A 25,121-nucleotide genomic window follows, 5' to 3' on the forward strand; every position below is an offset into this window, starting at 1 on the left:
TCTGTCCCTCCACACCAATGTGAAGCGATTGCACAGGGATAAAAACATCCCTGTTACTCTAAGGCAATTCAGCTTTGTTTTAAACTAGAATGAGGTTTCTAGTTTAAAAACTAGAAACCCTGGCAGATTTTGAACAGCTAGTTGGTGAGGGTTTCATGGAGGAAACATACCTGCCTAAATATCCCTGTCCCAGGCTAGTACCTGCATGCAAGGCAACAAAAAGCAATCAAGAAAGAGTTTGCAAGAATTCCCTCTTCCAGCACATCCTGTTGCGGCAGAGATGGGTTTTATTCTGCAAACAGGGAGCGGGCACGAGCCTGGCAACATGAGCTCGCTTCAAAGCAGCTACCTGGCCGTAATGACTTGCACTTTCAGGCTGAGCTGGCTGCAAACCAATGACCCCGAGGGCAGATCCTCTCTATCCCATTATCTATCCTGTAAGTCATCAGGGCCAATTTCCCATTTTCTTTTAGCGCTAGCAGCTTGATGATAGCAGAGAATTATTACAGCTATATAATATTTAATATGATGGTAATTAGATAATCTCCTGTAACTGCCAGGCGGTGATTCTTAAAGACTGTTGTTTATCATTGGCTGCTTCTTTCCTGGATGCTGAAGGACAGGCCTCATCTTCACTGTTTTGCAAGTGCTGCCACTGCACGAATATACCATATGTTTGCAGAAAAAAAAAAATATATATTATATATATATATATACACACACATCTTGGTTTCTGCTTGGTGATTGCTTTCCACCCATCCCAGTGGTGAATTTGCTGCAAGGCTCTGCCAGCCAAATGCTCACATCTGTTACCCTCCCGTGGAGGGCATTTGGAAGAGAGTCTTTTCTGGTTGTAGAGACTTGTGTAGTTGCATAGTACTGCTTGGGGTGGTTGAACTTGAGGTGAGAGCCAGGGACAGGCTCCTCTGTGGGGAAGGCAGGGGTTGGTGTTGAGAGCCACTCGGGATGCTCTTTCAGATAAACATGGAAACCACTAATGTAGTCACATAGCCAGTTAACTTTGGGACGTGAGACTCGGGTGTGTTAGAGTAGCTTTGGAAGCAAAATTAGGCCCATGCTTGGTGAAATCCTTGGCCTATAACTGCACAAGGGAAGCTTCTAAAAACCAGTTTTGCTTTGCAGCTGTTCTCATAAGCACAGCACTTACATGTTAGCACTTTGATCTGGCCTATCAACAGTCCCAGGTGTAAGGCCCAATCTTGTTCCCTTTGCAGTAAGCAGCGTAACTTCTTGCATGTGGTAAAGGAGCAGCCCTTCAGGCAGCAGCTATGGAGAAGTGTTTTATTAGTTTCATTGTCCGATCAGAATTGTCCTGGCGCCGTGCATCCAGGGCCTTCTACACCACATTTTGCTGCTATGAAAAGAAGAGACGGGAAGGTTGCCATATATCAGCTGTTCTCTATAGAGATTACACTTAAATGCCATTAAATCCCAAGCAAATGGCAATTCACGTACATATTTTACAGTGTTTAGTCACTGTTTGTGATTAGCAGTTTGAGAAATGCCACTTGTTTTTTTTCATAGCAACGTTGTCCTCACTTTGCCTGTAAAATATGGGTTCTCTGCAGTGAACACGAACCGTACAACCCGCCAGGCACACATGCGGGAAGGCACTCCCAGGAAGGCTCTTTTCACCACTGGTTTATGTGGTTCAAATAGAAGTAATGCAAAAAAAAAAAAAAAAAAAAAAGAAAAAATCAACCTCAAGAGCACATTGCAGATATGAAGTAATGCCCGTGTGTGGATGCCTGCCAGCCTGCTCAGCTCCTTCTCCATCAGTTGAGAGGGAGGGAGATCAACAGACAGGAAAAAGCAAAACTTCTTAATTCACAGTGGCACAACGAACACCTCGTAGCTATAATATATATTTTGAAGTCCCTACAAGTGCAGTTCTGCCGTGCTGGGCCCCAGGGATGTTATCTATAGCATCTTTTGGCTTTTAAGTAATTTTTTCCTGGCGCCTGAAATGAGTGCACGGTTTCAATGCTGACTTGGGCTCACGCTGTTAGTGATAGTGGTATTTTAACTGGTATTAAAGCAAGGACAGAAGCTAACCTTTAAATCCAGGCAAGAATGACAGGAAGGCTCAGAGGAAGATGACAGAGAAGAAAAATACTAAAATAGCGGTTCAGAACAGAGTGGGGGGAAGTAATTTTAGACCAGAACTGTAGAAACGGCACTTGGCCACAGGCTGGAAATGAGAAAGTCGCTGCTTCTCGTCACACCAGGCAGGTTGTGGGTCTGCCCTGCGGGGGGACCGTGTTCCTCGAGTCTGATCCCGTGCCTTTCAGTTAGCGAAGGTTGTCACCCACATCCAGGGGATTTGATGTGAGTGGGAGCTCCCCTGTGCTGATGGCTGCTCCCGGGGCTGCGGCTTTCCCGGGAAGCGCGTTCCCACCGGCCACGTGGAGCGGCCCAGGAGGCAGGAGTTGGTCCGTCTTTTGCTGCGGGTTTTTTATCGGCTCTTCCGAGTCCGTGTGTGACACGTGCAGGGCTCTGGTGGATGCGCTTCAGCAAGGAGCTGAAGTTTCCCACACGGGGCTGATCAACAGCGCTTCAAAATGCTCAGGTGGGTCTGGCCCCAGCTAGGAAAAAATCAATCTAATTTTAAGTGAGAGCAGGGAGGAAATGGTATTTCTGCCCGTGAGGACTCCAGAGCACCCAGAAAAATGTCTCATGCTGTAGTGGGAGGAAAGAATCAAAAAAATGGGATAGATAAACTGAAAATAAAATGAAATCAATAGGGAAGCATGTTTTATACCTATGAGAAGGTAAACCTTAAGTTATATATCCTGACTATAGAGAAGTTTAAGTCTAAAAAGCAGATTTATCTTGTGTTTACAAGATTTTAAGTTATATTTTTATTAGAAGATTAAACCATTTGGGGGGGGGCAGATTTTTTTAATATTACTGAAAAAAAATCATATTCCTGAAAAAACTTAAAACTCAAAATGAAGTACCCACATTTTTTCCCCACTGTAAATGTACTCAAACAGTTTTCCCTCCAGCAGATTCAAGTTTGACAGTAAGCATTTTTCTGATGAAAATCTTACTTGAAAATTTCCTGCCACTTCTATTAGAAACCACTTGTTCTTACTTAATTTTGGCCCAAGGGCAGCCGTGATTCTCTGTCCTTATTTCAGTTTTAGTTTCACCAGCCCTAAAGCAGGGCACTGTCAGGGCTCTTCCTCCTCAGAAGTTCAGGCCAGTGACATTGTAATTTGAGCCACCCTGGGTGTTTGAGCTGGTGGTTATTGCCTCTTTTTCCAGCATGTCCATTACACCAAAGAGCCTGTGTTTGCACGTGGAGGGAGCTCCACAGCAAATGCTTCATCTCATGTAGCAATGTAATGGGTCTAAAAGGCCAGCATCAGTTTAGTGTTAAGAACGGAACTCTGGAATAACAAGAGTTTCTGCATTTAGGAGGTTGTGAAGTCCCATTTTCTAGCTGAATATCTAGATAATAGCGTGGTTCAACGCTGACTTCCTGCCTGACTCTTCCTCTCTCTGCAGTTTAGACCCCGTGGGCGCAGCTGAAGCCGCAGGCTCCGAGGCAGAAGGGGTGGACATATTTTCTAGAGTGAGTTAGCGTCCGCAAGCAGCCGCTTGAACACGCTCAAGTGTGAGGGATGTGTAGATGAGTGTGCAGAGGACTGCAAAAGTGGGTGAGAGTGGAGCTAGAAATACCCCTGAACACGTTGCACCGCAGTTCAGCCCTTCATTGTGGCATCCTTCATGTTTACAGTGGATGCATGGAGGTGCAATAAACGGTACATGCAATTTTAATTTTTCAGTGTGTGCCTGAGACTTGACTGTCTTTCTCCAGAGGGAAAAAGGGAAAAAAAAAAAAAAAAAAAAAAAAAGATTCTTTTCCTCTGTTTCAGGGATTAGGTAAATCCCATGAGTGATGACAAGAGACAGAACTGGGGCTTGCAGAGATACAGAAGGGAAAATATACTTGACACTTGTGAGAAGTGAACTCTGATCTGGCGGTGCGGTTAGACACACAAGCCTCATTTCAGAATGCTGAAATACTGCCTTCTCATTCTTTTACCTTTAATCATGAAACCTCACATTTTTCTAATGATTCTTTCAGAGGGAGAAGTGAAATGATTCATATAAAGAACCAGAGCTGTTCAAACCACATCCTTTCTATTTATCTAGACCAAACTAGAACCCCCTGCTGAAGTTCAGATCGTTTAGCATGAAATATCTGCAATGTTCCTATGATGAACATTGTTCATGAACATTGTTCAATGTTCATATTTCTTCTCTCACTCCCTTACGTTCTTGTCCTTTTCCCAATGGCCTGCTTAAAAATGTATGCAGGACTTGGAGTGTCAGGAATCGCACCTCGACGGTGATTCCCTTGTCTGTGGAGAAGAGGATGGGAGAAGAGTGTTTCACAGTTGTTAATTGCGTTGATGCAATAATTAAACAACAGAAAGTGACTGCTGTGAAGAATGGTTGAACAGCTGGATAAGCTGAAGAGAGGAGCCTAAGACTTGTAGGATTGGCAAGGGAGGATGGAGCCACATTGCTTTTTGGGTGAAATTGTCATCAGGGGCGCAAGAGCAAAGAGGTGAGGTGAAGAAAAATAGCAGCCATGTCCCAGTTAGAAAAGGAAAGGAAAGACACAGCTTATGTTGCTGGAGAGCTTTAAAGGCCCTTAGCTCCTTAGCTCAAGGTTGGAATTCTGCTGAAGGCAGCTTGCTTGAGCTGCAAACACTTTGACACTTGACTGGTGTCCTACAGGGTCGAGTGGGTGCTGGCTGTGAGTCCTTCAGCTTATGGGCTTTCGTTGAGTGTGTCTGAACCACAGACCTTCAGCTAAACGTTGGCCTTGGATTAATGCCACTTCTAGGAATCTTTGCCATAGGTCTGGTGCTCTGTTTGTATCGTCGTTTGTGTCCGTGGCCTTAGAAGGTCTCTGTTGTTTCTGTCTAAAGACAAGTAGGAACGTTGGGGTTGGTGAGAGAAGTTGGAAGCTCTTCCTGGGAAGATTTGCCGTCTCTGTAACAACAGGAACTGGAGGGCTGTGAGTCCGATTGGCCTCGGTGCATGAAGGTGGAGAGCCCGGGTGTTCTGGGGCGCTGTGAGCAGGGCCTGTGGCTTTGCACCAGAGCAGGCAGTTCACGTCAGGCAGCCTGAGGTGCCTTCTGCAGGGGCCACAGCGCCCTGGCTGCCCCATTACGCTCAGGGAGCTGCTCAGAGGAGCGGGTGAGCCTGCACGGCTTGCACAGGGGAGAAGGAGAGGAGGAGGAGGAGAGGTGCTGCCTGCCTTCGCGCAGCTGCTCAGCCTTGGCGGGGGAAAGGCAGCGAACGCCTCCCTGCTTCCCTGAATGCCCAGCTCGCCTCGCCACGTGGAGCTGCTCACAGTGAGGCAGAGCTGTCGAGGCCTCCTTTTGGGGGCTGTTCTAGCAGCTTTCTTGTGCGGCAGAAGTCATCCTGATGACAGCAAGAGGGAAGAAATAATGTTCTGTGCAAGCTTGCCTGGAGAGACCAAGAAAAGCAAGTGCAAGACCTGGGCGAGGGAAGGGATCCTTCTTTGATGCTCAAGCGTTACGGGCCTGTGGGATGTCTTGTATGTTACAGAAATGGGCTCCAATGGAGAGTTGCATGACCAAGTACTTTTAATGTTGCCTGTGTGATACAGCAAAATGAGCTGAGTTAATGTACTCATCCTGCCACCATTTATCTTTCTCCCAGCTATTCCAGACTTGGCCCCTTGCGCCAGGGAAGCTCTTTGCCCCGCTGCTCACTGGCTTACAGGACGGCTCCCAATCCTCGTTCTCCCGGGCCTGCATCCATGCCCAACTGCTGCTTCCCATGGAGTCCGCATGCTTTTCCAGGGGGATGCAGCGGCGGTGCGTGCGTGCCGAGGCCCCGTGCGGAAGGACTGGCGCTGTGGAAGAGGAGCAGGCGGGAGGCTGCCCCGTATCCCTGCAATCCCTGCCCCTCTGCGCCTGGCACGGCCTCTTCGCCACGCTCAGCATCATTTCTTCCCTGTCTTTTTGTATTTTTTTTTCAATGAACGAGCGAATGAATGAATGAATACCTGATTAAGTTAATGAAGCCGAGCCAACGGTGGGAGGGAGGGACTTGGCTGCTGGCTGCTGGCGGAGCTCCGGCGCGCGCCGGGCTTGCACAACGCCTCGCAGCGCCGTGCCGCGCTCCAGCTGAGCCGCCGCAGAGGGCAGGAAGCGGCCGCGGCTGGAGGCAGCGGCAGGAGGCTCCCTCCTCCTGCCCGGGATCTCCCCTGCCTCTGCCCCTTGGATTGCGCGGGGCAGGCGGCTGCGGTGCCCCCGCACAAGGGACAGCGCGTTTGTTGCTGCTGGCCTCTGCAAAAGGCCCGTTCGTGTTTCCAAGCTGTGACTCACTGGGCCCAGTGGAGGAATTTTTGAGTCTTGAGCTCACAACTCCTGTACAAATTATCTCTATTGGAGTTATGTGATGCTCTTCGTTTTTCCTTTTCAGTGGGCTGGGAGAAGGGGAGCAGCAGGTTTTCTTTTATCTGTTTTTATTTCTTCTTTTCTTTCTCATTTCAAACCCCCTCCAGTTCCTTTTCGTTGCCGTTTAAAGCAGGTTTCTTTCTGGCAGCACATGCCTTTGTTTCTCCCATACTGAAACGGGGAGCGCTGGCGCGGCGTGTTCACACGCCGCCTTCACTTGTCAGCGCTCCCTGCTCGAGAGCAGCGCCGGCGATTTGCATTCGTAGTGGGAACAGGGTTATTTTAATTGCAGCTGGGGCCCGTGACAGCGCAGCCCGCGACACCGCTATAACCGGCCGCTGTTTATTTCATCTTGTTCTAATGGCTTTCTGCGCTGCCTCCTCGGGGAGAGCAGCCGGGGCAATCGCGCCCGCGCTGCGCCGGCCTCAGCGCCGTGCCGCCCGTGATGGATTCGGCTCCCGGTGCCCGTTCATCAGCCTGCCAGCCTGCCGGGGAAACGGGAGGCTCCCTGCGAAGCGTGAGTCAGGAAGAGCCGGCTAATCCCTGCGTGTCGCAGAGCTGGATGGGCAGTTTGTGGGAAGAGGGGCTGCAGAGCTGCTGCTGCGGCTTTTCCTTCGTCTCCGTGGTTGTTTCCCTGCCCGTGCGCGCTCCTGCGTGCCCATCTCGGTGTGCAAGGGACCTCTGGGATCTGTGCTTGGAGGAGCGAGCGGCTCGCGGGGCCCGGGGGCTTCCACAGGGCGCACCCGGGTGTCACAGGCTGGCGTGAGAACCAAACCAAATGAAGGAGTGAGTGAAGGGAAGAAGAATGAGCAAGAAAGGCACAGCGGAGGAGTGCGTGGGGGTGCAGACTGGGCTGGCTGCAGCGTGGCTGGAGCACAGCCCCACAGCGTGGTGCCGGGGGCATTTCCGTGTTGCCTGTGGGCCTGATCAGCAAGGAGAGCCCCGTGCTGGCTTCGGGTAGGGGCAGGAGCTCGTGCAGCATTTAGTGAAGCTGAAGCCATCGCACCAGCTTTGCTGCATGAAGCAGGAAGGGCTGAGAGGAGCTGGGCCCCTCTCAGCCCTGCTGGGTGTGGGTTCATTCCCAGCGCTTCCCGATGGAATGGAAGGGATGGAAGGGCCGCAGCCCCTGTGGTTTTTGTTGGGGGCGCGTTCCTCTCCGCCGAAGACGAAGCCAGACATCTTTTCAATTTGTTTTGCCACATGCATGGAAGAGAGAACGTTAACAAGCATTTGGAGACACATGGAAGGAGACCTGCGTGACATATCTGCTGTGCAAATGTGTTCATACAGGCATGACAGTTTCTGTCACAAGTTAAAATGAGTGGCGAGTGGGTGTTGCTTCATTTATAGTCACTCATGTGAAATTTTCAATGGAAAATTGTGTAGGCAGCTCCCATTGTAGCTGGGCACATTTCAGATAAATGAAAAACATCAACAAAGTAATTTCTGTATTATAGTTGTTTATAAATGAACTCTCTTCACTCATTTAAGCTGCACAAGTGCCTCTAGGGGATCCGTGTGAGAGTGAAGGATTTTGTGGTGCTGGCTCGGACAAATTGGCCCTTCGGATGGGGTGTCCTGTCACTGGCAGCAGTTGGAGCCGTGCAGGGAGGAAAGGGGCATTGGCTGCAGTCTGTCCTCTGTGGAATGGCCTGGATGGGATCCACGTTTCCTTCATGATGGAAGCGGAACTGAAGGAACCCTGCGAGCTCCCGTGGTTTTGTCGTGGCTTCAGGACACTTCGGCAAAGGGCACTTGCTGTGGTGAGATGAGGCGCTGCCTCCTGAGCTTAAGCCAGGCTCAGGCCCCCAGTAACTAGTTAAATCCTTCTCTTTGCTCCTCCATAGGAGTGGGGAGCTCTGGAGTCCGAGGGCTTCATCCTCCAAGAGGTTTCTCAGAAATCAGCATCGTCGGCGGGTGCATTTTTATCTCAGGTCTCTAGGTAGCTGACGTGGCTTCACCGAGCTCCAGCTCCTGGTGTCAAATGGTTAGATGGGAAATTCCACTCTTAGCTAAAAAGGTGGGTTGGTCTTGTGGGCTGCAGGGAAAAGCTAGAGCACTGCCTGGAGCCTGAGAGGCCTCACGCAGCAAAGGGACATTTTAGAGAAAAAGGAGGGAAAAAAAAAAAAACCTTCCACATTTATCATTTTAAGAAATCTTGTACTTGTTCGCCAGTGTTTCAGGAGCAAGAAGGGGCAGCAGGCTCGTGATGCTTGAGACAAAGGGGATTCCTGCAAAGCAGGGCGAGGGCAGTACCTGCTCGCTTGCTGAACAGCTCAGTGCCAGCTTGCTGCAAGACGTGTGAAATTAATGATTCATACAGAAGGCTCAGATGAGCTGAGATCCCCTTCAGAACTCCCATAGGAGTTTTGCTGGGCGTGCAGCTGCATGCTGGCACACGTGTGTGCAAGGTTATGATGTCCTGTGTCCTGAACGCAGCGTGACTTGTACAGGTGTTGAGTGATGGGCATCTGCTCTGTAGGCACGGAGCTACAGAACCAGCTGATGGCACCCAGATGAAATGACAGCAGAAAGCTGCAATATTTGAAAACTACCCCAAAGTTCTTTGTTAATTCAACAGTCTTAACTGAAGTTTCATCTACTACTAGCACCTCAGGAAGCTGTGATTCTTGTGCAGCTCACCAACACCCACCAGCTGAGATAACAACGTGTACCTAACCAAAGTATAGCTGCAGAAGTAAAGGACAACCGCAGGACATTGTCCTCAAAATGCAGGGGTCAAAATCTCCGGGAGTTTGTGTCATGTTCATTTGTAAATGTCACCTGGTAAAAGGCTCTTTGGGAACTCCCCGTATTTGCCTGTTTTGCCAGGGGAATATATTTTATGATAGTCTTTCTCATGAATCCGCCTCTCTCAACTTTGGTACCTACAGCCCTGCCTCATAAAAATGGGTGGTAATGACAAGCCTCTGTGCTTCCCATTTGCAGTGATGTGCTGCTTGAGGTTTGCTTATATCAATTGCCTTTTATACTGTGTTAAGGATATCTGATCTGACTGGCGGGAGGAGGGATGTGCAGAATAGCTGCTCACTCTGCAGAAACCTGTGTCAATTTGCTGTGCTCGGGGCCCAGGGGCCTAATAAGAGCTAACGCTGTGGTGGACGGTCTGTCTTGCAGATGCGGTGCTGATCAGGAATCCTTTCGTTCTGGGAGGAGATTTTCAAGTTTTATTAGGGGTTTTCATGTTTCTTATTAATGGACCTCTGCAGTTTTGCCCTCCTGGGAGATCTGCTGGAGAACTGTGAAATTAGTGGCATTGGACAATAAACTGGTAGAGCTGCTGCTGGCCCGTGCTGAGCTCCACACGACAAGGCTCCCGACACCCAGATGCTACCGGGCTGCCTGTGACGCAGAGAGCCCCGTGGCCTCGGGCTTGATTCAGAAGGCTGTTTTTTTCCAATGTGCTCTTTGGTCACGACGCTGATGTGTGTTCGTCAGGCAGGGCAGTGGTACCTGACAGAGGGTAGGCCCAGTTTTTTTACTGAGGTGATAAACGTGAGAAATTCTTAGTCATATCCAGAGCTGGAAAGTAAAAGACAAGAATTGGTAGTAATAAGTGTGTTATTAGGGTTTAGGTTCAAACGAGCCTTTAGGCAGTAAGTGGCTGGGTTGGATATCTCTGAGGTTTGAGGCTGACAGCCTCCCACCCGCGGGTGACGACTCCATGAGGAAGGAAAACAAGCTTGGTCTCAGCCCTGCGCCCAGTGGCAAATGAGGGACCGGGTTTTTGAAGGTATTTTGGAAGAGGAATTCAGCTAGCTACGGTGCAGGACCTGCAGAAGCGGCAGCTCGCTGGGTTTTCCACGGAGATACGTATCCCGCGCGCTGGTGAGCAATCCCTGCGGGCCCGGCGCACGCCCAGATGGTGACTCCTCCAAGTGATTATTTTTCTGCCTTAAGCCTTTCCAGGAATTTGAGTGTGGGCAGGCTGCCAGCGGGCACTGGCTGTGCAGACACTTGAGCAATGTTCCGTGTGCGCCGGTATCTTTGCTACCACAGACAGCAAAGCCCAGCTGCTGGCCCTGCTCTCTGAGTCCACTTCCCGCTCTCAGGCTGAGCTGCACACGCGCTTGTGGGGCGCGCGCCCGCCACGCGGGAGCAGAAATCCCCCAGCGTTTGTCCCGGGTTTGGCCTGTCTGGCAAATCACAGTCGGGGGCTCTCAAGTTAAGTGGAAGGAAGACCCAGGGTTGGAGCAGTGGTGTGGTCCAACAAAAGAGGAGTACAAATAATCAGCAGCGCATCCCACCTCGGAGGACGGGCAGAACGGGAATGTCTTTCTAGGACAGCAAGAGAAGAACGATTTAGTCTTACACCTCCGGCCCTTGAGACACTCTATTCAGCTTTCCCCCCTCTCAGTTCTGCAAAGCCCAATCATTCCCGCTCTGTCCTTGCTGTGCTGCTGCTCAAGCAATGCTCAAAACTTGCCCTTTGGCCGCGGAGGTAGAAGTGGGGCTTGCTGCACGGCGAGGCAGGTGACCTGCCTGGATGCAAATCCAGTCCTGCTCCCACTGGCGGTCCGGCTGGAAAAGTTGGCATCTCCTGACGGCTGCTTGCCTTCCTTGCGCCTGCTCCTTCCTCCCCTGTTCCTAGAGGATTTGGGGAAGCTCTTTCGATAGCGGGGATGATGAAAACAGTCCCATGAAAGATTCACAAAGAAACAGGCAAAACGCTGTATGCTGCCCATGAAACTCGCCGGTTTCCCGAGTGCGTTAAGAGTCTCAAGCCCTGCACCAGGCTGATCCAAAAAGTATGCCGAGCTCCAGCGCTTTCCAGACGCCTCTTTCCTGGTTTTGCCTCTTCCGTCAGAAATTGCTGATTTAACCTAAATTCAGTGCAAAAGAGCAAGCATTTGGCATTTTTGAAGGGTGTTAGCTTTGAGTTGGGAGGCCACCCAAAGCTCAGTAGCTTGATCCTGTTTAGCAGGCGAAACCTTTGCTTCAGCCCCTGCAAAGTAAAAGTCCACCCAGCTCCGTACGGCTTCATTCTAGTAATTTGAATGTGGAAAAGCTGAATCCAGGCTCCTCAGACTTTTGGAGCGACAGGTTTGGGGAATCTGCTTTACCCATTAGAGCAAAATATGTTGGCCCTGTCCCACGCCGTGTACAAGCTGCGTTAAACGTGTGGCATATTGGGGCCGGGTGCTTAGAGCCGTCTCGTTACACAAGCAGAGGGGCCAGGGCCCTCCTTCCAGTCCGAAATTTTTCCTCCCTGGAGCACTTTGAGGCTCCCAAAGGGCCCTCATCTGCCAGCCGGCCGAGCTGCTCCGTCCGGAGCTGCCTCTGGATGGAGCAGGAGCGGGTAAAAGGCGGCTCCGTGCAGCTGCCCGCGCCGGGAGTGCGGATGTTTGTGCCAGCGCTCCCTGCGAGCTAAAGTTAACCAAGGATGACTGCGCAAATGTAAGCCGGCCCGTTTATTTTTAGTTGGACATAAAAATAAAAATCTATAAGTCATATGTAATATAATAATTTTAGCTGTTGCCAGGACACACTGAGCAACTGTTTGGAGGAGGGGAAAGACCCGTGCAAATCCCGGGGCTCCTGTCTCCCGGCTGCCCTCACCCGCCCGGAGCTGCAGCGCCAGCTCCCGGTGATGCTCCCTGCTGTCTCCTTAGCCCCCAGATAAGTCACTGGAGGGTTTTCTTTCCAGAAATAAGTGTTAAGGAGCCACCAGGCTAGCGGCTCCCTCTCAGCCTGGCCACTGCCTCTCTCTGAGCCGCGGTTTTGCCCGCGCCTCAGCACAAACTCACAGGTCTTGCTTCCAAGCAGCCTTTCCCAAACTTGCCGATACTTTGGGAGCTGGTTTCTCGGCTGAGGTCAGGCGGGCGCTGATCCCTTACAGCTGCGGAGCTGTTGCGGGAAGAAACAACAAGCACTGGGTTTCTGGGGGCTCCGCAGTTGCTGGCGTTTGATGACTGTTTATCACATTTTAAACAATGGGACAATTAACTTAGAACAGATTAGGAGCCATTAGGAGCGTCACACGCTTCCCGTGGGATGATAACAGCTTGGAGGGCCGTAAATGTAAGGAATGCTTTAAAACTAGGCTTAATCAGAGTCAACTGTGGCTTCAAAGTGCTGCGTACGCATAGAAACGTGAGGCTTATTGTTCGTTGGAGCCGAGGCAGTAGGAAAGAGATATCCCAAAGGAATATTATTTACCATAAGATAACTATCATGACTGCTGCTCAGCATTCACTTTAAAGCCAGTTATATCCTATTTCCATCTTCTTTCCCATCCACACTGCTTCTTCCTCTCTTCATTCTCTTTCATATAACCAGTGCTTTTCTTATTAGAATGCCTATGGAGCGAGATGTGAGATTTCCAAGCACCTTTTTCCTGCGTATCTTTTCCCCCTCTCCCCAAAAAAAACAGAAATGTGGATAAAAGGTGGTGACAGGATGGAGTGAGGAGAGCCTCTCTTTCTGTAAAGTTTAATGAGGAAAGAAGGCAAAGCAGGAGCAGGTGGTTTCAGGCAGGTGGGGAAAGGCCGTCGGTCTCTTCTGGCTTGTTTTGGTTTTAGAGCGTGATGTGATCCGTGGGGATGTTTTCCATAGCGGAGAGGGAAGGCGTTAGGAAGGCTCCGTCCCGGGCTCGCGGGTGGCTGCAGTGACCTCGCGGCGTGATGCAGAGCTGGGGGGAGCCTCCGTCCCTCCAGCACGTCGCAAAATCATGGTCACAAAATCATGAGCTCCGATGGTCGGGGTTCCCGCGCCGCGCGGGGAGATCGGCCGCCGTCCCGCCTCGACTCGCGCCTCTCGCCTAGGTGTGAGCCGTCCGTAGTTCAGAGGGGAGTTCAGCGCACTGAAGAAACAAAGGCGCGTTAGCCGCCGGGCGCAGGGCCGGCTCCGGCTCTGTGCCGCTGCGGGAAGCAGCCTGCGTGGCCGGGGAGGCTGCCAGGTGGGTAGCTGGGGGGCACGTGTGCCGGACGCCACCTCAGCGGCCACCCACCTTCCCCTGCATGCCTGCTAGCTGGGTGCTCCTTGGGGCCAGAGCGGTGGCACGGGACAGGGTTTGCTTTTGCAGAGGGTCTCCTGCTCCTCGCTGGTTGTTCTTGAGGCGCTCGCTCGCTCGCGGGGCCGCGTTTCCCAGCGCTCACGCTGTGATTTCCTCCCCCGTCTCGTTGCAGAATCCAGAGGAGCTGCCGGAGGATCGCGCTCACGGGGAGATGATTCCTCATGAAGTCACTGGATCCCTTTCAGAAATCAAATGTGACTTTCCATTTACCAGACTGAAACCAGCCAGACAGTGAAGCAAGCACAGTGGAGGGGGGACGGCGAAAGATGAAATCCAACCAAGAGCGGAGCAATGAATGCCTGCCGCCGAAGAAGCGCGAAATCCCTGCCACCAGCCTGCCCTCGGAGGTGAAGCCGGTCCTGCCGAACGAGAACCACCGCGCGGACAACCTGGCATGGCTGCCCGGCAGCCAGGGCGGCCTGGCGGGCCGGCACCGGCCCGCGGGCGCCGCGGCCGACGTGGGTCTGCAGCAGGGCTTGCACAAGGCGCTGTCCGCGGGGATGGACTATTCCCCGCCGAGCGCGCCCAGGTCCGTTCCAGCCCCCAGCACCCTTCCCACGGTGTACTCGCCCGCACTGTCCCAGTCGGGCACGCCGGTGTCCCCCGTGCAGTACACGCACCTGCAGCACACTTTCCAGTTCGTCGGGCCCCAGTACAGTGGACCATACGCCGGATTCATCCCCTCGCAGCTGATTTCCCCGACAGCCAACTCTGCAAGCGGCGCCGTGGCGGCGGCCACGGCCGTTGCAACCACTCCATCCCAGCGCTCCCAGCTGGAGGCTTATTCCACCCTGCTGGCCAGCATGAGCGGCCTGAGCCAGCAGGGCCACAAAGTGGAGCCGCACCTGGTTAGGACGCCCGGACTGATCGCGGCGGGGTCTCCTCCACCCAGCCAGCAAAACCAGTACGTCCACATTTCCAGCTCTCCCCAGAGCGCCGTCAGGAACGTGTCTCCTCCCACCATCCCGGTCCCTCTGCATCCCCACCAGACCGTGATCCCGCACACGCTCACCCTCGGCCCTTCCTCCCAAGTGGTGGTGCAGTACACCGACTCCGGGGGCCACTTTGTCACGCGGGACCCGCTCAAGAAGCCCGAGAGCGGGCGGCTGCAGGCGCTGCAGGCCAAGGAGGTGCTCAACGGGGAGATAGAGAAGAGCCGGCGCTACGGCCTTTCCCCTTCGGCCGACCTGGGCCTGGTCAAAGCAGGCAATAAACCAGCTCCCCACCACTACGAGGCCCGGCACGTGGTGGTGCACCCGAGCGCTGCCGAGTACAGCGCGCGGGAGGCCGCCGGCGTGCGCGCCTCCGTCATGGTGGTGCCCAACAGCAGCACGCCCACGGCCGACCTGGAGGTGCCGCCGGCCGCCAACCGCGACGCCTCTCCCTCGGCCCTCAACGACAAGGGCAGCCTGCACCTGGGGAAGGCAGCGCACCGCTCCTACGCGCTGTCTCCGCAGCAGACTCTGGGCCACGAGGGGGTGAAAGCGGTCGCCACGCTGTCCCCCCACACTGTCATTCAGACGACCCACAGCGCCTCCGAGCAGCTCCCCGTGGGGCTGCCGGCCACGGCCTTCTACGCCGGGACGCAGCCGCCCGTGATCGGCTACCTGAGCAGCCAGCAGCAAGCGCTCGGCTACCCCGGAAACCTGCCGCAGCACCTGGTGATCCCCGGCACGCAGCCCCTGCTCATACCGGTGGGCAGCGCCGAGGTGGAGCCGTCAGGAGTCGCGCCTGCCATAGTCACTTCCTCGCCCCAGTTTGCAGCAGTGCCTCATACGTTCGTCACTACCGCCATTCCCAAGAGCGAGAATTTCAGCGCCGAGCCCCTCACGACGCAGCCCGCCTACCAGGCGACCATGGTGCAGGCCCAAATCCACGTGCCCGTGGTGCAGTCCATTGCCTCCCCCGCCGCGGCTCCTCCCACGCTGCCCCCTTACTTCATGAAGGGGTCGATCATTCAGCTGGCCAACGGGGAGCTGAAGAAAGTAGAGGACTTGAAAACAGAAGACTTTATACAGAGCGCGGAGATCAGCAATGACCTGAAAATAGACTCCAGCACTGTGGAGAGGATTGAAGACAGCCATAACCCAGGCATTGCTGTGATACAGTTTGCGGTTGGAGAGCATCGAGCACAGGTAACCAAACGTGGGGGTTGTGGGTGCAGGGGCTCGGGTGCACGCCTGGGTGCAGGGCAGTTTGCCAGCAGGGCTCAGTTTGGTTTGCGGGGGTGTTGTTAGTTTTTCACCGTTCACACGTATCTGTGGGGCTGATGTGTTTGGTCCAGAAATCCCCCAGCCTGCAGTGCCGGGGAGCCCCCTGAGAGACACCGGTGGTAAATGTGGCCTTCTGCTTGTGATAGGAGGTCTTCTTTGGGGAACACATTGTCCTCTCTTCTCGTGCCCAGGTTGAGCTGCTGCAGGGCTGTGCTCAGTGCCCTCCGCAGTCCCTGCACCACAGCCAGGGCAGCTCTCTGTGTCCCCACGTGCACTGGTTCCCTCAGCAAACCTCGGTCGCGTTGCAGGACTTGGGGCAGGATCACTGTCTTGCCTGCACTGTGAGAGCACCTCGAGGCCCCAGCCTGGCTCTGCTCAGCGCTGCAGAAACAGGGAGTGGGAAAAAAGAAAGAAAAAAAGACCTGGCGTCATGCAAAAACAGTCTGAGGTTGAGGGGGGGAAGCTGAGTCACCAGGCAGTAAAGAAATTTGGGAGAAGTCACTTCGCACGTCGATGCCAGAGCCCCGGCTAAGAGGCAGATCCTCAAGTCTGGCACCCCGTGGCCTACCCAAAGGTGTTCAGTGCCTGATTAGGATTTTGGATTTTGGTGTAAATCCCAATGTGCTTTACAGCTAGAGAATCCACGGTAAGAATCACATAATCTTAGTGCTCTTTATTCAGATATAAAATAACTCGGTTTAGGCCGTAGGGGAGGATACATTTTGCATTCTAATTGGCAATTTTTACCTTCTCCTCCAGAAAGCTTGAATTATATCCATCTCAAATCCTACCCTTGAGAGATAGGTAGGCCAGAAGGCTGTGAATTTCCTTGACTTGAAAACTCGGGAGTTGTCTTGGAAGGCTTTCCCTCACACGAGTAAGTTACTGAGAGATGCCACACAGAGTTTTATTCACATTTCAGTTAGGTGTAAACCCGGGTAGCTCTCACACCGTGTGTTTAGGGGCAATTTGAAAAGAAAAAACAAAATCAAGACAGCTGGACACCCTGTGTTTCTGGACTTTGTTTCTCATTGGTTTGTAATGTAGGAGAAAAAAAATCCCTTATAACTTGCCAAAGGTTATTTTAGGCCAAGAATGTACTAAAAAGCATTATCTTGATACTGTCCCTTACCTCAGCAATTTACATTCTGCTGTGTTGAGCCTGGGAGTAGATTAGATACCCTAGATAGCAGTTTGTTTCATAAAGGTTCTTGTTTATAAAAATCTTGATGCAAATGAATTTGGTTTGGTTTGAAACAGATGTGCCTCGAGTTACAGCTCTGGAGAAAGAGAGAGAGGAACTAGAACTGGACCGATTTAGTAAATCACCTTAGACTGACTGCTTTGGAGAAGAAAACAAGGAGCAGCAGTAGTGAGCAGCAAATGACACTGAAAAAAACCCGTGTCTTTGGCACACAGCAATGTGACCCATCCTTCCCAAAGTGCAAACACAGGGTAAATGGCTGCGTGCGACACGTGCCCTTGGTGCTGTCAGGTGCACAGGCCCCCTTTGCTGTTGTGTTCATACATGTGTGTGCCTCTGCACAGGGCATGAGCGTGAGGTGGTTTTTTACTAAAAAACCTTTGGCGTTTGCATTTTTTCCTATTCTTTAGCTGTATTTTGGTGCTCTTGCTGAGAGCTGTGCTTCTCCCGCTTCCTGATTGAAGAACCATCCTTGGATCAGACCCAGTTACTGTAATTTGCCCCAGAGCCTTGCATAACGGGAGCTCCCAAGGAGTAGTCTCCCGTCTGCAGTTGTCATCTTGCTTTCCTTGCGCGCTCTGCAGCCACACCACCGCTCCCTGCACCGGCAGAAGAGGTACAGATTAGTAGGGAGCGTGTGTGTCATGTCTTGCTCACAGACCTGTCAGCAGAGCCCGTGTGGGGTAGTGCAGCGGCGGGGACGCGCTGCTTTGCAGAGGGGAGAGTGCCACCGTCTGGTGCTGGGGATGGAGCTGGAACAGATAGGAATAAATAAAAGCCCCCGCCGAAGCTGCAGCGGGCGCATCCGGCAAAGTGTCACCTTCTCCAGAAGCCTATCAGGAGCAGGCTGACATCATGGCAGCTCAAATCCTCCCCAGCTGTGTCTCCCACAGGGGATGCTTCCAGAAAGGAGCGGGAGTCACGTAGAGATATGATTAGAATGAGAGGTTAATTTAGGTTTCCTGCAGATTCCGGGACTAGGGTCTCTTCCCGGATCAGCTGTGTCCCTGCCTAGCAGTGGGGTTGCTGGGCTGGTTTTCCCCTGCCTGGTTAGAGAGAGAGCGTTTCTGTGTGTGTGAAGTCTCCAGTGACCTCACCCTCAGCCGAACGTGGATATATGGCAGCATTTAGCCTGATTAGCAGCCGTGCAGCAGGCATTACTTGTTAGGAAATTGCCTGTGAGGAAGGCTGCTCCCTGGAAGAGCCCTGTTCAGTGTTGCTGTGCAGAACAGGGACATTGCGATGCTGCTTCCTTAAATACGTATTGACTGCAGAGCACAGCGGGAAGGTAGGTGCGTGCCTAGCTGGGCTTTGCAAAATGTGCTCTTATAATTAAGTTTCACTCACACACGCTCTTCTGCGAGGAGGGAGCTTGTATAACCGTGTCGTTGGAATGGAGATGGCAAAGGATAAGTGCCGTACAAAAATAGCATCGGCACCATTCGCTTCCCTTCGCTTTATACACCCCTCCCAATGGTCTCTGGGAGCTCGTTATAATATTGATGAATCCGTGTTTTCAGGCTCCATACAAACACTGGATAATTCTCCCAGCAATTGGAGGGAAGAGGCAGGCGTTTATTTTTAGCCTATACACCAGTGATGTAAACAGGGAGGCAGTATACGGTGCTGCTGTGCTGCCAGCACACAGCTCCTCCTCCCCAGCATCCAGCTCTTCCTCCTGGCCCCCCCTCGCCTCCTGGCACATGCAGCCCTGATCCGGGCTCGGAAACCTGGAAGGAGAGTGACCCCCCTGAAGCCACGTGCCTGTTCAGTGACAGCCCTGGCCCTAGCGCGTGAGGGAGGCTCGGGGGCCCCCGGCTGCATCATCCCTGCTGCGCATTAGCGGGAGATGAAAGAAGCTGCAAGTGCATCAGACTCCAAAGTCCTCGCTTTGCTTCGTGCCATTTCTCTTCCTCTGGATTCAGGTTCCCTGGAAAAAAAAAAAAAAAAAAAGAAAGAAAGAAAAAAAAGACCTGGATCTCTCTGTAGTTTAAAATGTTATTCCTGTAGTAACATGCACATCGTTATTGCTTGTCCTTTCTTTTGTTGCTAGGAGCAAGTGGAAGGAAGCTAGAGATTCACCCATTAAGGTCAATACGCACAGGAGATGCAAAATCAGGTTGCTGAAATGCCTGCTTTCCCTGCTGAAGTTCAGTTGCTACCTGCTGCTGTGGAAAAAGATCTGTAATATTCAGGTCTGCCTAAGAAACTTGACATACAGCTTAAAAGGAAAAGATGAACATCCAGTGGATAACCTTTCCCTTTTATTTTAAGCAGAATCACAGGAGTTAGAGATGGAAAAGTCCTGTTCGACCATCTAGTTAGTACCCCTGGCAGTCTAGTGCATCGTTTCTGTACAGCTCCATCCCGTTGAGCCTTCATTTCTATCCCTGCATGCACGCAGACCAGTCACCTTCTCTTGTGCTCAGCTCCCTGCTCCTCGTTATCCCTGGCGCGGTGGCAGAGAGAACAGGGGGAGCAGCGCTGGGCTCCAATCGCAGCCGCTGGCGGAGGTCGCAGCCGGCCTGGCGCTCCCGTGATCCCGGCAGCCTCGCTGGCTTTGTTCCCGTGAGCGGCAGGTGCCTGTTGCTGAACTGGGGGGAATGCAGCAGGTCAGGGCTCGTGTGCCCAGCTGGCTTCCCGTGAGACGTGGGGTTTCCCGGCCGCGGGATCGCGGAGCTGCGGGAGCCGCTGAGTGCCAAGCACAGGGGTTGATGCTGGAGCGAGAGCAGGCGCAGGTGGGGCTGGATGCGGTCGTGGGGGATGCCCAAGGCCTTGCTGCCACCTTCCTGTATCCCAGCCCTGGCCATCCATCGTGCCCAGTAGTCCCTGCGGTGGGAGGTGCTGCCTGCAGCCCCATAGATCCCTCCAAGCAAATCTGAAGATTGGATGGGGCTGGGGGTGGTGGGGACAGTGGTGTTAGGAGTCCAAAAATCCCCAGGTACGCAAAGTCAGGTGGGACCCAGGCACTGTAGGGTCTTTTTTTTTCTGGGAGAGGAAGGGAAGAAGCCACACAAGAAGGCAATCACATGGATTGCATCTTTTCCATGTAAAAGTCATCAACTCAGTACAGGACAGGGTAGCACTCCGAGGTGAACACTCTTCCTCCACCACATTTTCCCCACAGGGGTCAGAAAGCATCACAGGTCTCTTCTTCCTACCCATCCCATGTCAAGAGGAATGTATCCCTTAGCAAAGGAGGTAAGGTCTTTTACCATCCAAAAAATCATTGTGGTCTTGGACCTTCCCATGTGGAATCATCAGAAGGCAAAGATGTCTCTTTGCAGTCCTGTTTGAACCCTCTTCTCTCAAGGCTGCATATCACAGAATCACAGGATGGTGGAGGTTGGAAGGGACCTCTAGAGATCATCTAGTCCAATCCCCTGCTCCAGCAGGGATGCCCAGAGCACGGGGCACAGGGTGGCATCCAAGTGGGCTCTCTCGTCTCCAGAGAAGGAGACTCCACAACCTCTCTGGGCAGCCTGTGCCAGGGCTCTGGCACCCTCACAGTGAAGAAGTTCCTCCTCAAAAAGCATGTCATGCTTTTCCCAGGGACTCCTCTCCTGCCTATGTTACTCTCTCTGAAGAGGGGAGAAGTGAAATATGAAATATGAAATATGAAATATGAAATATGCCTGCCTATTTCCTGTGCTGTTTGGCAGCCCTCACCGCCGAGCCATTCCCTCATGAGCAGAGGTCCCAGCTGTCACCTTTTGTGCTGCACTCTGTCCTGCACTGGCTCTGTTCCTGTTGGTTCGTGTGCCCTTCAGTGAGTTGCTGAATCCTTTCACCTCTCCTCTTTCCTACTGTTGACTTCAATGGAAGATGAAGGCGTGCAGCACTTCCCAGGACTGGGCTCAGAGAGAACAGCATGCAAAGAGGTGAATGGTATAAAGAGAGGTTATTTAATGTTCTCACCATCTTTATCACCTGTATGCTGAAAAGGGAGCTTTTAAAAGTAGTTAAAATATGTTTCAGTAAGAGCCATATTAGAGCAACAAGAACCAGTAGGGATAAGTTTTGCCTTTTTCAAGGTGAGACAAGGAAAAGGACAAGCATGTACAGCCTTGCAGGGTGTAAGGGTTTGTGGCACCTGAGCTTCCTGACCCTTCTGCTTTTCGTGGATTGTGATTGCATGCAGCACTCTGGTTGGTTTGGGATCCTGGGGGGATCTTTCAGCACCCGCAGCACGGTGCTCTGCAGCAGGGAGCTCCACCACGTGATTGCACCTTGTTCCTTTGGTTTGCCCTGACCTGCCACGCCTGGTTTCATCACCTTTTAATAACATCAGAGGGAAAAGACCTAACTGGAAATGGCGTGTTTGCACTGATGGAAATACAGTTTGTACTAACCAGTTTTATTACGCAGCTTCTGTCTTGGAGCTTGTTGGGTGGGTGAGAGGAGCGAGGCCCGCGGCTCAGGCCTCAGCGCTGTTCTGCAGAGGCGCCGCGCTCCGCGCCACAGGGACAGCTCCTCCCGTATCCCATTGTCCCACAGGTGTCACTTCCGGTGTGCATTTCTGGAGCAGCCTGCATTGCATTCCTTTTGGCCCAAATTGGGCTGAGAAGTGATAAATTGATGCAGGCAACTGCAGGTGTTCAGGGACTGCTGTGAAGCGTGTTGCGTGTTTTCGCTAGCTGTTCTTAAAAAAGCAGAAAAAGAGAAGGCTCTTTGCAGTAGAGCCCTGGCTTGCTTACAGAGGGACCAGCCTTTTGGCTTCTTCCTTTATGGTCTTAGTAGTTGGGAAAGCACATAAACAAGTTGCAGATCCTTTTCCTTCTCTCATACAACAATAGCAACAAGCTGTTGCAGGGATGGAGCTTTTAAAATTAAATTTTCGTATTTTAATGCAGTGGTCCTCCTGGAGAAAAAAGATGCAGGGGGATTTTTACTGAATTTCCACAGTTAAGAGGTCTTGGACTACTTTCTGCTCAATAATCAGCGAGGAAACCCATTTTGAATTGATAGATCTATGTGAACACAGAGACTGGGTCGTGGAAATGGTAGCATTTTCCTATGTTACTGGGCGTTATTGGTGATCACCAGCGGTGCTGGGGTTTGTTTCACTGACTGACAGGTCCAGGAGGCGTTTTGTGTGTCACGCAGCAAGACGTGTAACACGTGGAAGCAGCTTCACCTCCAGAGGGGCTTGCGTGTCAGCGCCGATGGTGCACGCAGACACCCGTGAGTCACAGAGACACAAATAGCTTTGGACAGCCATGGGAAGGAACATGAAAAGAAAAAAGGAAGGAAGAGAAAGAGGATGGAAGGAGCAGTATCAAAGGAGGGATCTGTGCCTGCCAGATAACCTGTGTTGAGAGGACCCGTGGCTCCAGGTAGAGAGCAGTTTTGCCAGATCCATAGGAGAGGGAGGGTTCTCACCAGGCAGTGCCGATGGTGCAGGAGCCCACACTCCCAGGAGAGGTTTCCACAGATCTTGGCCCTGGAGAGTTGCTGTGCAGCAACGTGAAGCAGTGAGGCTGCTCGGGCTGCCTACCCCGACTTCCTTCAGTTGGAGGCACAAACCAGGCCTAAGAGGCAGGCCCCTCTCCAGTACCTCCCTGTGTGTAGTTGGCTGCTGGCAGGCTGTGTGGATGGCAGTAAGGTTCAGTTTGACACACACTGATGTGTGAAGGTAGTTTGACATCATGCACTGATTTGTGAAGGGGGAGGGTGCCTTGTGCCCCTCAACTGCTCCCCTTGAAATTCCTTATATAGCAGTGGTAGGTGGAGTATCAAGGGAATACCTGGAGTACTCTTCATTGGCTTGATCTGTAAGCGTGTGTCAGCTATTTATAGCCGTGTTAAGTTCCTTGGAATAGAAAGAGCGTTTCCAAAGGCTGTAACTGGCTGCCAGCGCGTGGCACGGGTGGCAGCGCTCAGGAGCGCGGTGGAGGTGCAGGAGCTTTCCAGCCCTGAAGGCTCCGTCTGTGCGTGCGGGTCGCCCTTGAGCTGGGTGGCCGCCCCTGCAAGGGAGGCTGTGTCCCGAGGGGCCTGCTCGCCCGTCCTGAGCGGAGCTGCTGCTGCAACGCAGGAGCACGACGTGTATCTCAAACCACTTCATGTGCTCATTCATGTTACAATATATTTTTAACAATGCAAAGCCACAGTTGGTCTGGCAGCCGTGTGCATTCCCGAGGGTGAGAGGTGGCTTTGTGAGCCTGCTGTGGTAGTTCCTTCAAACGAATCCCTGTTCCCTGGAGAGGGGGACGTTCCGTGCATGCTGAATGGCTTAGAAGCAAAATAGGAATGTTGCGCATCACTTTGGTGTGTGCCTGCCTTTAATCTCTACCAAACAGGGGCTAAATAACCCGAGCAGGATCCAGAAGCAGGGCTTCATGATGCTAGGGCCTCAAGGGCCACCATCTGCAATGTCAAGGAAGAGTCAGCAGCCTGTGCTGGTCTGTTCTGGCTGTAGCAACCTCCTGCAAGCTGATCAGATACCTTCGTAGCCATATGGGCTCTTAAATTGGGGTGAAGTTTGAACTGCCCACAGGGAAAGAAGATAGAGGGGAGGAAAAGAGAGAGTCCTCTTGCTAAGCAAGTGGAGATGAGCTTAATTGCAGAGCTTAGGCGAGACGGGCGGAGAAGGCTGAGCAGCAGAAGCCACCAAGCTGCTCCTTGGCTGTTGGAGTGTCAGAGCCACAACAGGCACTTTCCGAAGGCTGTTGGGTGGGAAGTCAGCTGTCCAAAGAGGGTGTGTGAGGAGGCAAGGAGCTGGAGTGGTAACAGGACAGCTCGGGGGAGGTGGGTTCGTGGCTCCTGCTGTTCCAGACCTCCAAGTGCACCCATGGGCTCACGCTGTAGAGCAACACGTCTTCAGCCGTTGCGTGCAGTAAGTAGTAACCAGCTGGAGCGGGCTCACCAAGGCGGGCGCCTTCCCGCTGTCCTTTGGGGGATTGGGGTCAGAGCTGGGAGGAGAGGCTGGAAGGGTTTATTCCAGCCTCATGGACCTTCCCCAGCGGGCTCCTTGGCTTGGAAAGTGCCAGAGACGCAGGTTTCAGGGGCTGGGCAGCACGGGAGCCACGGCGGCGAGCCGAGGTTTGGAGACGCCCGGTGTGTGTCCCGGAGCAGCCGGATGAAGGCCAAGATGGGCTCCCATAGAGGCTTTGAGCCCCGGGTGCTGAGCTCAAGGGCACTGTGTGACAGGGAGGAGCATGCGGCCGCGGGCCGGCAGCGCCGGAGCCACCGGAGCCGCGCGGCGCTCCGGCCGTTCCCTGCCCTGTTCCCTGCTCCAGGCACGGTGCCGTGTGCGGAGCCCGCGGTGATCTCATGCTCTCTCCGTTCTCTCTCCCTCTGTTGTCCCCCTCTCTTCCTGCAGGTCAGCGTGGAGGTCTTGCTAGAATACCCTTTTTTTGTATTTGGACAAGGCTGGTCATCCTGCTGCCCGGAGAGGACCAGCCAGCTCTTTGATTTGCCATGTTCGAAACTGTCGGTGGGGGACGTCTGCATATCGCTGACGCTCAAGAACCTGAAGAACGGCTCTATTAAAAAGGGCCAGCCCGTGGATTCAGCTAGTATCTTGCTGAAGCATTCAAAGAATGACAGTCTAGCTGGAAGTAGACACAGGTATGCGGAGCAGGAAAACGGGATTAATCAGGGAAGTGCACAGATGTTAGCTGAGAACGGAGAACTGAAGTTTCTGGACAAAATAGGATTGCCTGCAGCACCTTTGCTCACCAAAACAGAACCCAGCAAGCCCCCGGCGACGCGGAAGAGGAGGTGGTCAGCCCCCGAGACACGGAAACTAGAGAAATCCGAAGAGGAGCCACCTTTGACTCTTCCCAAGCCTTCTTTTATTCCTCAGGAGGTTAAGATTTGCATTGAAGGTCGATCCAATGTAGGAAAGTAAAAGTTGTTTGGGGAAAGGAAATTAGGCTCTCCCTTGTCATTTTTATCCAGATTACTGTACTGTAGACTAAATAACCCAGTATTTACATGTTATCATCTTATTTTAGGTTTATGTTATAACCTTGTTGTTATAGTTGCAGCTGGTATTACGCAGGAGACTGGTGCATATGTTTTTCCACAAGTGTTTTGTCAGTGACTAGGTTGCTCGAGAGCTACGGAAGGGGCAGTATCTGCTTCACGCACCCTTAGTGGAAATGAATGTGTTGTCCTGGCTCCTGTTTGCCAACACCTCGCGCGGAACAGGGTCCAGCTGTGGTTTTTGTTTCCCTCTCTTCTTTGTCGTC

The 25,121-nt window shown here is 52.6% G+C and overlaps 1 protein-coding gene across 3 annotated transcripts in view; it reads left to right on the forward strand.

Moving 5' to 3' along the window:
- Window positions 1-25,121, forward strand: part of ATXN1 (ataxin 1) — a 183,238-nt gene extending 158,117 nt beyond the window's left edge. For all 3 annotated transcript variants that reach the window (XM_026047046.1, XM_026047047.1, XM_026047048.1), the window contains 2 exons: window positions 13,622-15,644; window positions 24,248-25,121. In XM_026047046.1, coding sequence (XP_025902831.1) covers window positions 13,776-15,644; window positions 24,248-24,778 — 2,400 coding nt within the window. In that variant the 5' untranslated portion in view covers window positions 13,622-13,775 and the 3' untranslated portion in view covers window positions 24,779-25,121. The remainder of the gene's footprint in view (window positions 1-13,621; window positions 15,645-24,247) is intronic.

Source organism: Nothoprocta perdicaria, unplaced genomic scaffold (genome assembly GCF_003342845.1).
Source record: "Nothoprocta perdicaria isolate Ctin4 unplaced genomic scaffold, notPer1 scaffold_47, whole genome shotgun sequence".
NCBI lineage: Eukaryota > Metazoa > Chordata > Aves > Tinamiformes > Tinamidae > Nothoprocta > Nothoprocta perdicaria.